General features: G+C 41.6%; 3 protein-coding genes across 3 annotated transcripts in view; 1 reads left to right on the forward strand and 2 right to left on the reverse strand.

Annotated features, from left to right (window-relative positions):
* Positions 1-5,112: 5,112 nt before the first annotated feature.
* On the forward strand, positions 5,113-7,616 carry LOC103357060 (uncharacterized). Its single transcript, XM_008281448.1, has 6 exons — positions 5,113-5,298; positions 6,151-6,293; positions 6,407-6,474; positions 6,749-6,877; positions 6,997-7,092; positions 7,178-7,616. Exons 1-6 carry the CDS (start codon positions 5,188-5,190, stop codon positions 7,264-7,266), a joined length of 636 nt encoding a protein of 211 aa, XP_008279670.1. The 5' UTR covers positions 5,113-5,187; the 3' UTR covers positions 7,267-7,616.
* Positions 7,617-9,514: 1,898 nt separating this feature from the next.
* Positions 9,515-12,000, reverse strand: f2r (coagulation factor II (thrombin) receptor). The gene is made up of 2 exons (XM_008281449.1): positions 11,728-12,000; positions 9,515-11,293 (listed from the first exon to the last, which is right to left on the reverse strand). The coding sequence occupies exons 1-2, from the start codon at positions 11,795-11,797 to the stop codon at positions 10,080-10,082; spliced, it is 1,284 nt and encodes a 427-aa protein (XP_008279671.1). The 5' UTR covers positions 11,798-12,000; the 3' UTR covers positions 9,515-10,079.
* A 74-nt stretch (positions 12,001-12,074) lies between these two features.
* iqgap2 (IQ motif containing GTPase activating protein 2) overlaps positions 12,075-15,789 on the reverse strand; it is a 35,531-nt gene continuing 31,816 nt past the window's right edge. The window contains exons 33-38 of the mRNA XM_008281451.1: positions 15,542-15,629; positions 15,197-15,409; positions 14,940-15,100; positions 14,631-14,774; positions 13,113-13,221; positions 12,075-12,672 (exon numbers count right to left, since the gene is read on the reverse strand). Of these exons, the coding sequence (XP_008279673.1) occupies positions 12,559-12,672; positions 13,113-13,221; positions 14,631-14,774; positions 14,940-15,100; positions 15,197-15,409; positions 15,542-15,629 (829 nt within the window). The 3' untranslated portion in view covers positions 12,075-12,558. The remainder of the gene's footprint in view (positions 12,673-13,112; positions 13,222-14,630; positions 14,775-14,939; positions 15,101-15,196; positions 15,410-15,541; positions 15,630-15,789) is intronic.

Genomic DNA, 15,789 nt, shown 5'->3' on the forward strand with positions numbered 1-15,789 from the left:
CCCCTGTGACCCTCGTGAGGATTAAGTGGTGTATAGATAATGGATGGATGTTGGAGTCGGCCTCAAGTGGCCATTTGAAAAAACTGCAGTTTTGTAGCTTCATTTTTCAGCTTCATAAATTGCCCCTTAATCCACATTTAACCTGCCACCACCGTGGATTTGGTTGGGGAGAGAAAAGGTTCCTGCCATCACTGAGGTGTCTTTTAGCCATTAGCCTGTCAGCAAGGAAGCAGGAGAGCCTCCTGGTATGTCCTGTGTCAGCGTGAACAGGTAATTCTTGGAGAAAGGGGCCTCAACAAGGTCAACACGGATCAATCAGTATAGCTGTCTTCCCTCTTCCCAGTCTAAGTGCTAAGTCGAGGTAATTATCTGCTGGCTATAGCTATATATTTACACTGATATGAGACTGATATTCTTGTTGCTAATCCTCCAAAAGAAGGATGTGTTTAAAGTTCATCTGCAATGTGATTCTTGTTGACTTGTTCATTCACTGTCTGTTGTCTCAGTGTGACCCTGTCTTTGTCAACACTGTATACAGATAATGCATGAGTTTACATCTCAGACTAGGTGATCTGTGCACATTGCATAAGCCTGTTTCTGTGTATCTTTGTGTCCTCAAGCACACAACACAAGTAAAGAAACAGTATCATCACCAAAAGAAGGAATAATTCATCTTACACAACAGGAGACAGTGGGGGTGAGCCTCGACACAACCAGAGTGTGAGTTACACTCTGAGATAGCTTCAGAAAATGTTTTACACACAAGCATGCAAAGACATTTACCACATATTAGACAATTGTCTCTTGATTGTGGAAATGCAAATAAAGGAATAGGTAGCAGATACGGGGCCAGTTCCAAAATTGCTGGGACTCTGCTTCGGTCGCTGCAGAGACGCACTTAAATCATTATTACACAACCCCCCCGTTACACAATCCCTCCAAGCCTTACTTCTATAAGTCCCCCCTCCCCATAGCTCCCTCAGTCTCACTCTCTCTCTCATCTTACTTATTCTCTGCTTGTCTTCATCGCAGCCTCCCTGCAGGAGTACACTTCTGTCTGTCAGTCCTGCTTTTTGCTGTGGTATCCAGTTGACTGTCATTTGACTTCTAATCATGTCTGTTCAGTTTTGTTTAGCGCTGCTGGCTCTCTCCTCGCTGACTGCTGCGTCTGATCCAGGCTGTGAAGAGCTGCTTAAAACTCTGGAGGATCGAAGCCGGGTACGTCAAAGCCTCAGCACTGACACTCAGAATAAAGCAGAATCCAGTTTTCCTTGTTTTAAAAGGGCCCAGTTGGTGGGTTTACACGCATTAATCCAACCAAACTCACCCCCAGTTGAACAAATACATAACAGCTACTGCTAATATTTATTACTGTCGTGCATTTACGAAACTCCAACATCTGGAAGGAACACGCAGGAGATGGCTGTGTAATTCAAACTGTAGTTGGAATTGAAGTGTCACCGTTGTTTCCATGGGCTCTCATGTTGGAGTTTATCGCTTGAACACACCATCAAGATAAAAATCCAATTCAACACATGTGGTGCCTTCATAAATGGTTCTAAATAAATTTCATTGTTTGTCATTTAAACAAGCCAAGAGGATTGTCAGATCTCTGCACCTGTAGAAATCTCCTTGAAAATTGGGCTTTAATTTTTGCTCATCTGTCTCCTAGATTCATGGAAAATGGATATACTATGCTGGAGTATCATCCAATGAAGGAATCGCGGATCTTAAAAACATCCAGAGCTCCTGGATCGAACTCTCACCCATTCCTGACAGCGACGATATGACCCTGCGCTATGGAGACAAAATGTAACCGGTGAACTTTTAAAAACCACTGTTGATACCTTGAAGTGCATAAATTAACTTGTTTTTTTATGTGCGTATTCTGTTTATTCCTCCGTACAAAGGGGCGGAAAATGCGTTTATGGAAGCGTTAATGCCACCTTTTCAGGAAACTCTACTGCTGTGACATGTAAGTAAATGATGATGCATATTTAACGATCAACTAACGCTTCAAGTGCACGACAACGTGTTAACGCTCCGTGTCTCTGTCTGATAGTTTACTATAACTCAACCAGCCATGAGCATGTTGGGAAACATCTGGTGACATGCCCCGACTGCATCCTCTGGACAGACAACTCAGTGTCGGTGGGCAGCGGAGAAACCAAAAGAGGCAGAAACCTCTACCTCTTCAGTGAGTTCACAGATACCTCCAACTGTTTGTAGCTGCTAATATGGTCACTCAAACCCCTTTTCTGATCGATGATTTAACCTCTAAAAACTTTGTTGGTATTCATTATAGACTTTTATACTGTTTTAAATATTTTTTCTGATAAGTTGGTGTATTTTTTGTTCCAAATGCACGACAAATCTTCCTCTTTTTAGATTAAGAAAAAAAAAAATCTTCAAAAAAAAAACCTGTCTGGGGTCCGAAAAGTCCCCAAAAGTCCTGAACAGGGTTAAAATAGCTGAGGTGTAACTCAAAACTGTTCAAATCTGCAGCTTTGTGACGGCGCCAGCTCCCTCCCTGACTGTCCCTCTGCACTCGCTGCAGCTTGAGCACACCAGCTCACCTACAACTCTGCTCAAACACTGTAAAACTGTTCTGTGCTACAAAATGCCAAGTTGGGATATTGGAGAAATGTAGCCATACATATTTAAAATGGAAACAATTTTGATGAAGAGTAGTTGACAGGATTGGCTCCGTGTGAAACTCTGGAAGTCAGAATCTGTGTTTTGATGGTAGAAATGCCCAATCATGGTGTTGACTGCTTATTTCCTGAAAAACACTACATAGACATGTTAAGATTTTCACTGTGGAGGGTCAGCACTGTCAACATTTTTAACTGTCTTAATGATTGATTTGACACTGCAGATGTTTCGACTTGTCGATGAAATAACTTTTCCTTCTCTTCCCTCCAGCTAAGTCTGGGGCTCTGGACGCTTCTCATCTCGAAGTTTTTAAGAAACAGGCTGAGTGTCTCAACTTCCCAACAGACTTCCAATTTGGAGAAAATACAGGTAGAATGCTCTCTCTTTCACTTTCTCTCATTCTGTCTTTACGCACAACAGCAACCAGAATGCGACGTTTACCAGCTTGAATTTCTTCCTGTGTTTCAGATCTGTGCTCCGACGAGAAGGAGGCCGCCTCAGACATGACCAAGGAAAACCAATAGACAAAACACTGTTATTGCCCTTCAAATCTGTCCTCGAATTTCTATCCAGATGTGCTTCCTTTCATTGACAAATCCTCCTGTACCACTTAGATGTGTTGACAGATGACTGTTGCAGTTATCCATCATTACACCTGTTATCTTCTGTAGATACCTTTTGCTGTATTAAAGAGAAGTGAATAGACTGATTTCACATTTCCTGGCAGATTCATTAAATCATGATGGAAAAAAGATCTTTTCTTGTCTTCACATAAAGCTTAATAAAAGGACACTGTGCGTTCGCATGCTTCTGTTTTGCATCAATACGATCTATTTGTACGTTCTGGCTGTTGGCATTTATCGCTGACACGACTGCGTAGCCTCCACTGAATGCTGACCAGAACAGGCTGCAGCAGAGTAAGGGTGTTTTTATGAGTCACAGCCACTGTGACTAAAAAGATAGAAATACTAATCAGGGCTCGCTGATTGTTTCATTCATGCTTATTCCTGTCCGGCCTCGACGGCGGTCTTTTCATGTTGTCTGCTTGTTGAAAGGCCTCTTGAAAGATGGAGAGCCTCGGTTTCACATGGCTGTGAGAAACTTCAGCTGGAATGAAGCCCTTTCACAAGTTGTTTTGCACGACACGGTGATCACCCTGAAAGAAGAAAAGTGATTTTTAGTTTTTTTTAACTTTCTTTTCATTCTTTAAAAGCTCCCTTTTCCCAGATTACATTAACGCATCTTGTATTCTACTATGGGGCTATTTTTTTTATTATTATCATTATTATATGTGAGGATTTATTCCCTCTACAAATAAATAAATAAAAGAAAAAGAACAGAAAAACCCATCTCTGAACTATTTCAGTGAGAGAAAAAAAAAAGTGAAGGAGTGTTATATAATACTGCACCTGCCCTGAGGAAAAGATCTGATGTCAAAGACGCAAATGTCCATGCTGAGTCTGTTTGACAAAACAAAAAGCTCCGTCCATGCCGAGTCCGTTTGCTCTGTTGGAGCCACTTTCTTTTTTTTTTTTTCTTCTGATATCTAGTTTATATTTTTGTTGCTTTTGGCCACCAAATAACACTTGTTTATTTTGAGAGCCAGTACCAAAGGAAGTCAAGGTTGATTTTGGTTACAGAGGAGGCAGACGGTTTTATGGTTTATGCTGCGTATTTTACCCTTTAGGAGTTTGTAGACACTAAATAATGATAAATAAAGATCAGACAGCGGGCTGTCTGCATCTAGTAAATGTGAACATAGATCATAAGCAAATGGGGCTTTTTGACTGAAAGCACAAGTGTAGCAAATACTCGCTCTGATGTACACTGTATTGGCAATTAGCAGTAGTTTATGAAAATGTGCATAATGTTTTGAAGGTATCGCTATCACTGGGAAATCACAGGAGAGGTTTCTGTGTTTGTGTCCGTGTGTGTGTGTGTGTTTCTTTCTATTCTCCTGCCGTTGTGTGTGTGTGAGAGAGACTCTGTGCAAGGGAGTGTTCGCATATTGAAAGATGCAGGGGTCTTGCTATTCAGACTCTGCCAGCTGGCTATTATGTAACAAGATAAATAGGACACAAGCCCCTGCTGTCTGGATGTGAAAAGTGAAACACTTCATCCCCAGAGGAGAGAGAGCGAGAGAAAATATGTGTGTGTGCGCTTGTGTTATGTTATGGGGACATAAATCTGTCTACACAGACATATTGTGGAGACAAAAAGCAAACTCACTGCAATACAAATGATTACATTTTAGGATGAATGTCTGGTTCAGGTAAGAGTTATGGCTTGGCAAGTAGTGCAGGTTTAGATTTAAGTAATTAGGTAATGAGTTGGAAAAAAAAACAGCTCTGTGTGTGTGTGTGTGTGTGTGTGTGTGTGTGTGTGTGTGTGTGTGTGTGTGTGTGTGTGTGTGTGTGTGTGTGTGGCCCAGCCCACCGTTACAGAACTCTTCCCCCAGTTCCTTTGTGGAGGCTTTAGCTGGCAGGATCCCTGACATTAGCGTTGCTCTCTGGCTGCCTGCTGTCTCGAGCCATGGCTGCACAGCTGGTTGTAGCTCTGCTGGCTTTGGCCTCCCTGGGTGCCGCATCTGAACCGGACTGTAAAGAGCTGGTCAAGCCTCTGGTACTGGACAGCCACAGCCCCGTGAGTATCAGCGATCATTTGTTATGAGCTGGTCATGCGTGAGGAGGCTTGAAGCTGAGCTGTGCTTTGCAGTTAATTTTACTTTCACTGGAATTTGCAACAATTGATTGAAAATCTTTCCAGAAATAAAACAAATGTCTCTGGAGATGTGACTTGGAAGTCTTAAAATATACAGTTTGTCATTAATAGTTACAGCATTTGTGCAGCAATGCATGTGTTATCCTGGTTTATCACTTTGCTTGAACCTGAAGCAGGTTTAGTTTGATGCACACTGATGCATCTTCTAGAAATCCAGAGTTCATTACATGCCTGCTTCACAGAAATCCATCCATCATCTATACACCGCTTAATCCTCACTAGGGTGGCGGGGTGACTGAAACCTATCCCATCTGACTTAGGGTGAAGGCAGGGGACACCCTGGACAGGACACCAGTCTATCACAGGGCTACTTCATAGAAATGTAATGGTTATATTATGTGTTTTTATCAAGCAACTGCAGATTTTTGGTAGAAAGTTTCATTTTTTTAATTTAGTTACAATTATTAACAAATAACAGTCTTTTTTATTAGATGGAAATAAACCAGTATTGTGCAACTAACACATTTCACCCGAACATCAGCAGATCTCCTCATGGGAGTCAAGATATTTCCTGCTTTCTTTTTTAGAACAAAACGTTCTCTGGCTTAAATATTTTTGGCTGTTTTGGGGGAGATCATATTACAGTTTCCAAGATCAACAAGAACTTTCAGTCTCATGAAAATTATGATGAATGATAAGTCATCTCTTTAAAAACAAACAGTCCAACCATGTGGATCTTTTGCATGTTTGTGTGTGTTTGTGTGTGTGCGGCAGATCTATGGGAAGTGGGTACTTCACGTAGGCTCCTGGGACCAACCAGGGCTGAAGGACGACCTGGTTACGGTGAACAGCTCCTGGGTTGAGCTGTCGGCTTCCTCGGACAACGGAGTCATGACCATCTACTGGGCCGACCGCCTGTAAGGAACATTGTGCCATTTTTCTCTCACATCCAAATGATAAATTTGTCTGGAGCTGTAAGAGTAAACTAAAGGCTTGACCGTTTTTTTTTTTTCCTTTTCTCTCATCACAGAAAGGAAGATAAATGCCTGCAGGGTTTAGCCAATGCCACCATTTCAGGAATGACCAGTCACACCACTTGTACGTGTCTCAAAATATGTGCTGTGTTTTGTTTTTATTATTTTTACACTCTGACTCACCATCTCTCTCTGTGATGTGGGTGATGCATGCAGCTAAATCACATTACCCAGCTGTAGGTGGGTTTCATAAAAATAAAAAAAACAGTCATGCAAGGCTCCAAATATTGGAATATTTTTTGACTTTTCTTTTTTTATAGCTCTTCTTTTCATCTTTGAAGGTTACTATTAACATTAGTAGTATTTTAACACTTTTCCACAACTTCCCTTTCCTGCAGTTATGATCCATGGCCACAGTTCGTACCATGATGGGAGGTACTACGAGACCTGCAGTGACTGCCTCCTGTCTGAAGACACCACCCTGCTTCCTGATGGCAAGTCAAAAGGACGATACCTTTTCCTGTTCAGTAAGGCCTTTTTTTTTATTTATTTACGCTTGTCACTTATTTCAGTAATAATACACTGATTAATATTTTGGGATGCTATTCTGAACACCTCTGTTCTCTCTCTGCTGCTTCTTTTAAAGCACGAACCGGCGCTCTGGAGCCCTCTGAGTTAGAGACCTTCAAGAGGCAGGCGGAATGTCTTAAATTCCTCCCAGAGTACCACTACGGAGGCACTGGTCAGCAATCATTGCAGCTCTGCATCTCCCCTGCACCCGGTGCAATGATCAAAGCTCTTCATTCTGTGATTTCCTCCTATTTCAGATCTGTGTCCGGATGACAGAGAAAAGGCTTCAGATGCTGAGGAGAAAGCAGAGAATGATCAGGCCGAGACTCAGCCGACTACAGCGTAAAGTAGAGCACAGAGAGGTCACGGCTCTGTGAACCACACATCGGAGCAAATCCAGCTTAATATGTACTAAATAGTGTTATAATGTGATCTATGCATGCACTGCTATAATGTTGTGCTGTAGAATAACTTTTTGTTCATATGGTTTAGGCAGCAACAGAGTTCAAGACCTGCTGGTTTCATGTCATGTAAAGTCAGTGGTAAGAAATACGGAGTCTGCGTTCCTAAATCTGAAATCTGGTGGCTGAAAAATCCATCTAAAAGCCTCAATTATATCTACTTAGTATTATTTGTATATAACTTTTTTTTCCCCATGCTTGTGTGTGGTAAATAAAAAAAAGTTCTTACTCTGCCTCTGTTGTGTTCAAGTCATTTATTTCTACTTACTCAGAAAAAGGGTCTGGTTTATGAGCACCAGCATTTCGTCCTTTTTCAAAAGAACAGAAAGCTGCCAGACACTGCTGACATATGTCAAGATTAAACGCTTTATCAAAACTATTACAGCTCCCCCGAAGTGCACCGCTGTTCCCTGAAACACCAACAAAGAGCGTTGCCGGGTAACTTCACTGTCAGGGGCGAGTTAAAAAAAAAACAAAAAGAAAAGATGTCAGACTTTTAAACTGTCGCCACAAGGAGTCCACAAAACCCCGCAGGGAAACGACCTTCGTTCTACTGATGAAAAGCTGCTTCAAGTCCCTTTTTTAAAGGTTTCAACGGTCCAAGACGAGCCGTGGCACTTTGCCGGAGTTCATTCAGGAGCAGCGGTGTGGGCAACAGAGGACTGTTGAGGTGGCCTTTCAGTGCGAAGCCAAAGAAATCTGTATGTCTCTGTGTGGTCATTAAAAAACCTTCACTGGGGCATTTGAGCATGTAGGAACCCCCCCCCTCCTCCCCCCCGTATAAGCACTTGCACAACAACTTCTTTTGTCTGAAACCCCAGAGGGAAAATGAATCAGCGGTAGAAGTTTTCTGTTGCAGGTTTCGGCACCATCCTCTGTCTGACCATGGCTCTGGCTGTTGTCGTGTTTCTGTTGACTCTCACTTCCTTCAGTGCAGCTTCTGCACCAGACTGCAAGGACCTGATCAAACCTTTTATGCCAGAAGACCCCAAACTGGTAAGACGAGCTCATGATACTTTTTTTTTGGTCTTATTTATCCCAATGAAACTTGACTTTATGTAAAAACAACAAGCGTGTGCAGTCATCGTGTTAAAGCTACATATATCTTTTTGCATGAAGGTATTTGGAAAATGGGTGTATGTCATGGGAGCTGGTGACCCCAAGTCGTACCACAACGCACTGGCATCCCTGAAAAGCTCCTGGATCGACTTGTCTCCCACTTCTAACAATGTAATTGTGACCCTGCGATGGGGAGATCGTTGCTTGTGAGTTTACATATAACTGTATAGAAGTTTCTCACTGTATCAGAGAAAAAAAAAAAGCTTGTGAAACCAAATTGTGTCTCAACTTGTTGCTCGTCAGTGACCGGTGTATCTTGGGGGAGGTGAATGCAACAGTCTCAGGAATTGCCACCACATTTCGCAGTAAGTGAACTACAGGCAGGTTATGTGTAGATGAAAAAAAAGACATCTATCATTTGAATGACAAAAGTGTTTAAGAAAGAATTCTGTATAATAATCAATCACTCTTCTTCTGAAGAAAATCTGTCAGACCACAAAGGACACATCCTGCAGACTTGCTCCGAGTGCCTGCTGTGGACGGACACCTTTCGAAACGGGGACGTCACCGGTCGATACGTCCTGCAGTTCAGTAAGTCTGGTCCTCGTCAACACATTCACATTGAGATTTAAATTTCTCCTCTTTAATCCTCTCTTCTTTTTCAGCAAGGACAGGAAAAATAGATCCCAAAGATGTTGAAATTTTCAAGAAGCAAGCTGGGTGCCTGAACTTCCCGGAGAACTTTCACAGCTACGACGGCAAAACAGGTGAGTTACTATTCAGCAGCCTGCAGTGACTGTAAGTGTGACTCTACTGGACACGGCAGCTTACAGAGAGTGCCACAAGGTGGAGATGTTGGATTGTAAAATGCAATATGTAAATATGATTACTTATGTCTTTGTTCAGCTAACTTCATTTTTTTTTAAATTCACACAATGAAATATAAGTAGATTTAGAAGAGTCATATTTGCTTTCTTCTTACAGTTTGTCTTGTTGTTTTCCAGAGCTGTGTCCCGACAACAAAGAGAGCACTGAGTGAGCAGCAACATAGAAGAAAAGAGATACACACATTTGTATTAAGAAAAAACACGTATAATGTTATTTGTTCTGACTGAATTTTCTGTACTGTACACACAGATTCTTGGCTTCATGAACACCAGTACATCAAGTGATTAATGATTCAACCTACTTTGAATATTTACTTAAGGAACTTGTAACAGACGATGAGATACTGTATTGCATTATTAAAATCATATAGAGAGCACAGTTTCTGTCTGCAACCAACGCAGTTCATACGACATTACATGGAACATTTTTTTGATTTAAACTGCATTATTATAGATGCACTAACTGCTTCATTTTCATATTTCACTGAAAGCAAGAATATGATGAAAAGAATGACTGCACATATATATTTTATGATTACAAAGCAGCATAGAAGCTAACTGTTTTTTCAGGTACTGATACATCAAATATGCTCGCTTCAGTAAAATAAATCCAGCACTGCAGGGCACTAGAGATTTGTTTTGATTCAACTTGAGCACTTGGTAATACACACCGACTCTGATGTGTCACACTGTGGATGTGTGTGTGCAAGTTCACAGAGTTTCTCAGAGCCAGGCTCCTCATGTCTGTTTATTTAAGCCTCCAGCCTGCTGTATTGGCTCCCCAGGCCGGCCTGACCGCCCTCCATCTTGCATGACCTGCTGCTCTCTGTCCATCCGCTGGATCTTGTGCTGTGTGTTTCTGAGCTGCTCCTTGCTCGATCCAGTCGCCTACACCTGAGTAGTGCCGCCACCTGCTTCTGGCACTGAGAGGAGCCAAAGTAATAAAGGACTGGATCCAGGCAGCAGCTGAGGCTGCCTATACACATGGCGAGCAGGTAGGCCTGGTAGGAGCTGTCGTTGGACTTGTGGGCCAGCTGAACATAGTGAACCATCAGGATGATGTTGGTGGGGGTGAAGCAGACCACAAACACCAGCAGCACCACCACAGCCATCACCACGGCCCGGGTCTTCCTGGAGCGGTTCTCCACATTGGCTGCTGCCAGAGCCTGAATGATTTGCACGTAACAGACGACAGTGAACATCAGAGGGATGAAGAAGAAGATAGAGGAGTAGATGGGGAAGAAGTAAAGGTAGTAAGCCTGCAATTTTTCCACGTCCTGCACATCGTGGCAGGTGGTGATGCCGAGGTCTGATAAATGGACGGTCTGTCCTGTGACCAGCAGGGGGGAAACTCCTCCCAGAGACAGGAGCCACATGGCAGCGCACACAGCTGAAGCAGTCTGAGGGCTTCGCCACGTCAGAGAGTTTATGGGGTAAACTACAGCCAGGAAGCGGTCGATGCTGATGCACATGATGAGGAGGACGGAGCAGTACATGTTGCAGTAGAAGGCTGCAGTCACAACTCTGCACATGAAGGAGCCGTAGATCCAGTTGTTGCCATGGTAATGGTAGGCGATCTTGAAGGGAAGGAGCAGGCCGAGCAGCAGATCCGCACAGGCCAAGTTCAGCATGTAGATCACTGCCGGCTTCCTGGGACGGATGTGACGCACAAACATTACCATGGCAACGAGGTTGAGGGGCACACTGATGATGAAGACCAGGGTGTAAACAGTCGGGATGAAGCTCGTTGCCAGGCGACCCTGGAGAAATCCTTTGGCTTCTTCTGAGACAAGAAAGTGCTTCTGTGCGTGATGATGGCGTTTTTTCACAGGCTCCTGTTCAGAACCAATACCAGAACCTCCATCATCCCCCAAAAGGTCTAATGCAGACAAGTCAATGTAGTCCATAGGCTCATCAGTGACCGTTACAAAGTGACCAGAAAAAGTCCGAGGGAGGAGAACGGAGCCTTTAAAGGAGACACAAGAAACGAGAACACAACAGGAGTTTTACTTAATCAGGTTTTGAAATGTCTCTGATAGGTTTCTTTCTCTGGATAAAGAGTAGTTATTAAAGGGCCTGTGGCTTTCTTTTTATTCAGACTGTATGTGGTACCCTTAAACCACCAGTACTGGAAAATAGGAAGTAGTCAAAACATTTATTTATACATCAAGTTTATACAATTAGATTGTTAGCTTGACTGGGTTCCAGCTGATTCATGCATCATTTATAATCCACGCAAAATATCCTACTTTTATTTTCAAGGGTGATAATAAATTTCACTGCTGCATTTTTAAACCTCAACTGAGTGCAAAACTGCTTCAACTGTGGTCACATAATATGACCCAATAATCTATTAAAAACCGTTGCATAAAGTGAATTGTTTTACAGAAAGTTACTCACCATTTTGTGAAGGGAGTGCAGAGCTTTGGAGAGAAAACAGAACAAAGACGCCTACAGACAGGTGAAGCATGGTTTCGCTGTAGATCCCCCAAATATTGAACAAGTGAGTTGAAATTATGTTTGCCAGAAGAGTCACTCAAATGTTTTTTTCCCCATCAGATTCTAACAAGTTATTGCAGGCCAGTGAGGATACTCCGCCTCCTCGTCACTGCACATCTCCTCCCCTTCACAGAGAAATAATACGTACCAGTGGACAAAATATTTTTTCTTCAAAGGGGGAGGTTGTCTGATCAACTGAGAGAGGAAATGTTAATAGAAATATGTGAAACAACTGGGAAAAAAAACAGTTTAGGTCATGTGTAGTTTATTATGCACATATTTAGAAGTCAGTTATATAGTTAATTAAAAATGTCAGTTGTAGTTTTTAAAATGTTTGAATGTTTAATTCCTTAAAACATGTTTCTTTAAACGCTTTAATTAAAAGGCACTGGTAAACTATAGTATTTCATGAAGCCACGGAGGCAGGTTTTCGACATACACGGTCACAATAACAATGTATTTCCTTGTATCGTTTACATACAAAACATGAATACCATTACAATTTAATTCTTAAAAATACATTACATTTACAATCACCATGTGGGAAAAATACAGACAAATTTTTTTGGTGTGATCCATCAAATTCTCAGCAGGTGAAACAAAACGCTGTCTTGCACCGTGTGATGTTTTCTTATCAATTTGGTTTTGTTCAGCGAACTCAGTACTGTCAGAAGGCACAACCTGTTTCCTCCTCCACTCGTGTTGCTTTTTTCCATGATATTCTATATTTACTCATTTTCCGTAGAATTTCTTGTTCAGGAGGAAGATGAGTAAATTGACGTTCACTTTGGCTTTGTCGAACATTTTCATGACGGCCACACCCTCATACTGTAGCTGGAGGAGGTCCTGCACACAACATACAACAGATCCTCTGAGAAACTCCAACAGAACAACTTGTCAACTCCAAGTTATTTCTACAGATGTGAAGCACATTTAGCAGATTTAAATGTGACTATTGGAGAAAATATTGCATCAATAATAAAGTTACTTTCTCTTTCTCTTAATCAATGCAGCCATCACTTTACAGCCTGCTCTAGTCTGGAATGACACATTCATACTGTACTGTACTGTCTATCTGATCTTTTCATATTTAATAGTGTTTATCACTACACAGGTCTATTACTGCAGTCTGAATTGGAAAATACTGGCTTTATTTCCCAGATAAATCCTGCCAGTAGTCCAGTGAGAGGGGGGACAGGAAATTTAACCATCTGTCACCAAGGTTTAGTGCTGACTACTGAGCTGCTTTATTTCATGAAGTTCTGACGCACTCGTGCAATGTTTACCTGGAAATGAAGCTGGACCTTTTCCATCTCAACCCCCATAAACTTGGCCTTCACCTCAAAATCTCCAACTTCCTCAGTGGGCGAGATGTCAAACATGACATTTTTGAACCTGAGAGATTAAAAAGACAATAACAGTACAGCATGGGACACACAGGAGAGTAGCATAATGTTCAAAATTATAGCTGATTTTTGGAATTTTAACAGCCCTTTGGAGAAACTCCAAAACACCTCATTTTGCCTGTGTTGGCAGTTTGGGGCTTCATATTTCTAGATAATTAGTCTGAAAGTAAAAGTATCTTCACTTCTTCTCGGCTGCGGTCTCAGCTGAGTATAGTAATGGCCATGAGAATAAAGGTGAGACAGGACATGAAGATAAATGTCATCCAGATGAGTAGTACTTCTAATAATAGTTTTCTTTTCACTGCTCTCAATAGATGCACATTTTTTTCCTCTCTCTTGTGATATGGTCCATTTTTAACCAGCATTAAATGGAGACACACAGTGATTTGCAACAGGGTCATAGTCACACTAGACAGAATTCAGGAAATATGTTGCTGAACCATCCTAAATTTTGTTCAGAGTTTATATATGTGTTATTTGGAACCCAAAAAGGCCCCAGAATGTGAATATGTAAGAGCATATATATGAATGTACCCATGTTTCTTTCTAAAATGTAGTCTTTGGTTGACATTTCTCCAACTCTTAAGGCCCCTAGATATTAAATTTCAAAATTAAGAAACATGGAGGCAACTTGTAACTCTGTACATATAATAACAATACATAGACCCTTATGCACATTAGTTTTTGTGATCCTATGAGTGAGCTCACATCACCATCTTAGGATGTCAAAATAGGAAAAAACTGGAGCCCTGGCTTAGCATACTTGGCACAAAAAAATGTCAACCAAGTATTTCCAAGTAGGAAATATGGATACATTAATACATACACTAACAGAAACTTTCTGGGGCCCCAATACCACAATTTGTTTTTTGCATTTTTTTTTTCCCCCAGGGCCAATAATAAAAGAACTGGCGTCTACTGGAGCCATGGGATCATTTGGATCTCCTGGAAACTATTTTGTCTGTGTCCTCATCAAATTTTACGGCATGGGGAAGGCAAAAATATAGATTTTTTTTAAACATTTAGAATGGTACCAGAGGTGAGGGTGAAAATACAAAAACTCACAGGTCTGAAAATATATGAAATTCTCAAAATACAGCCCAAATATTTTACAGTTAGTATTCGATATCAAGCAACAAACACATAAACCCCAAACCGGAGGCTGAGATGCAAGCAACTCCCATTCTGAAATAACACAGACTGACCCAACAAGAATGTTGGTTGAGGCACAGATTTGATGATCAGCATTACAACAAAAGTTCCTCTGCACATCACAGTATGAAAGCAACAACAGAAATTTGTTAAGTCAGTATAAACAATATTTTAGGGTCTTGCCTTTACATTTGATCAACATTTTTATTATTATTTTTGACAGAACTGACGAAAAACTCAACTTACTGGTTTGTCTGAAGACCTTCTATCTCCAGGATGACTCCTTTCTCATGCAGCCTCGCCGCTGTGTACTTCAGAGACTGAGGCTTCCACTTCTTACTGCCCTTATCATCTCCTTTGCTGTCCAGTTTTATAGATCTGCGTGAATTTCTGGATACACAAAACAGTCATTTAATATGTAAAACGACAAGAAATCTGGTTATGGCATCAAAACACAGATTACAGGGAACAAGAACATTCCATGCAAACAATGAAACTAATTACTTTTTAAACCCTTTATCCGAACCAGGCTTAAAAAATAAAGCTACAACTCACTTCCTGTTGAGATTATCCAGGCAAGTCTTGATGTATGTGTCATAGTAGTTCATCTGGTCCTGGTAGAACACAGTTTTTGAGTTGAGTGCTGTCAAAGTCTGCTGGAGCTTCACCAGCTCGGCCTTCCTCCTCTGTCTGTAGCGCCTTTGGTAGCGAATGTCCTGTCAGGAACCATTTTCAGTAATAGTTAGACACCGCTGAGAGGTGAATACTGAAGACATGCATCTTTAGATGTGAAAACAGAGCAGCTTAGGAACCTTTGCTATGTCGTTGATGAGGTCTTGGTATTTGTTGTGTGCAGTGACGAGGCCAGCCTGCTCCAGGTTACGGAGGTTCCTCAGGATCTTCCTCTTCTTCTGCTCAAGAGGCAGCTGGCTGTCCTCCAGTACTGCTGGGCTGCTCTTCAGACCCTCTGGTGTCTGAGCATCCTGGACTGCTCTGCGCTCTATGATCTTAATATGCTCTGACTCCTTCAGGAATTACGTCATATAAGAAATTCACAAATTACGTTGTAAATAACAAGCAAAAACAAAATTAATTGCATATATTCTTGTTGATATTGGGCATATGGGTAAGAAAAAACAAGAATAACAAACGATCACCTGTGGTGCCGTAGCCGGAGTCTCAAGAATTTCAGGCAGCGTCTCACCAGCTTGAATCCGAATCACATCTACGATGAGCTTTTTAGTCCTGTTGCACACAAACACGTGGACAACAATCACCTGTGAGCTTTCTCTCTTTGTTTTAATTCAGGTGTAACATCACTAAAGCAAAAAATAAGAGGCTATAGTCAGTAAATAATCAATAGACCAAGACCACACACACACAGCATGCTGATATGTAACATCAC

This window comes from Stegastes partitus, unplaced genomic scaffold (genome assembly GCF_000690725.1).
Source record: "Stegastes partitus isolate 25-593 unplaced genomic scaffold, Stegastes_partitus-1.0.2 Scaffold234, whole genome shotgun sequence".
NCBI lineage: Eukaryota > Metazoa > Chordata > Actinopteri > Pomacentridae > Stegastes > Stegastes partitus.

Excerpts from the sequence above, each read along its gene's own strand:
- LOC103357060 (XM_008281448.1), top strand. The coding sequence starts at position 5,188 with ATGGCTGCACAGCTGGTTGTAGCTCTGCTGGCTTTGGCCTCCCTGGGT. Across the intron at positions 5,299-6,150 it reads TACTGGACAGCCACAGCCCC|ATCTATGGGAAGTGGGTACT; the intron begins GTGAGTATCAGC and ends TGTGTGCGGCAG. Across the intron at positions 7,093-7,177 it reads GTACCACTACGGAGGCACTG|ATCTGTGTCCGGATGACAGA; the intron begins GTCAGCAATCAT and ends CTCCTATTTCAG.
- f2r (XM_008281449.1), bottom strand. The coding sequence starts at position 11,797 with ATGCTTCACCTGTCTGTAGGCGTCTTTGTTCTGTTTTCTCTCCAAAGC. Across the intron at positions 11,294-11,727 it reads TGCACTCCCTTCACAAAATG|GCTCCGTTCTCCTCCCTCGG; the intron begins GTGAGTAACTTT and ends TCTCCTTTAAAG.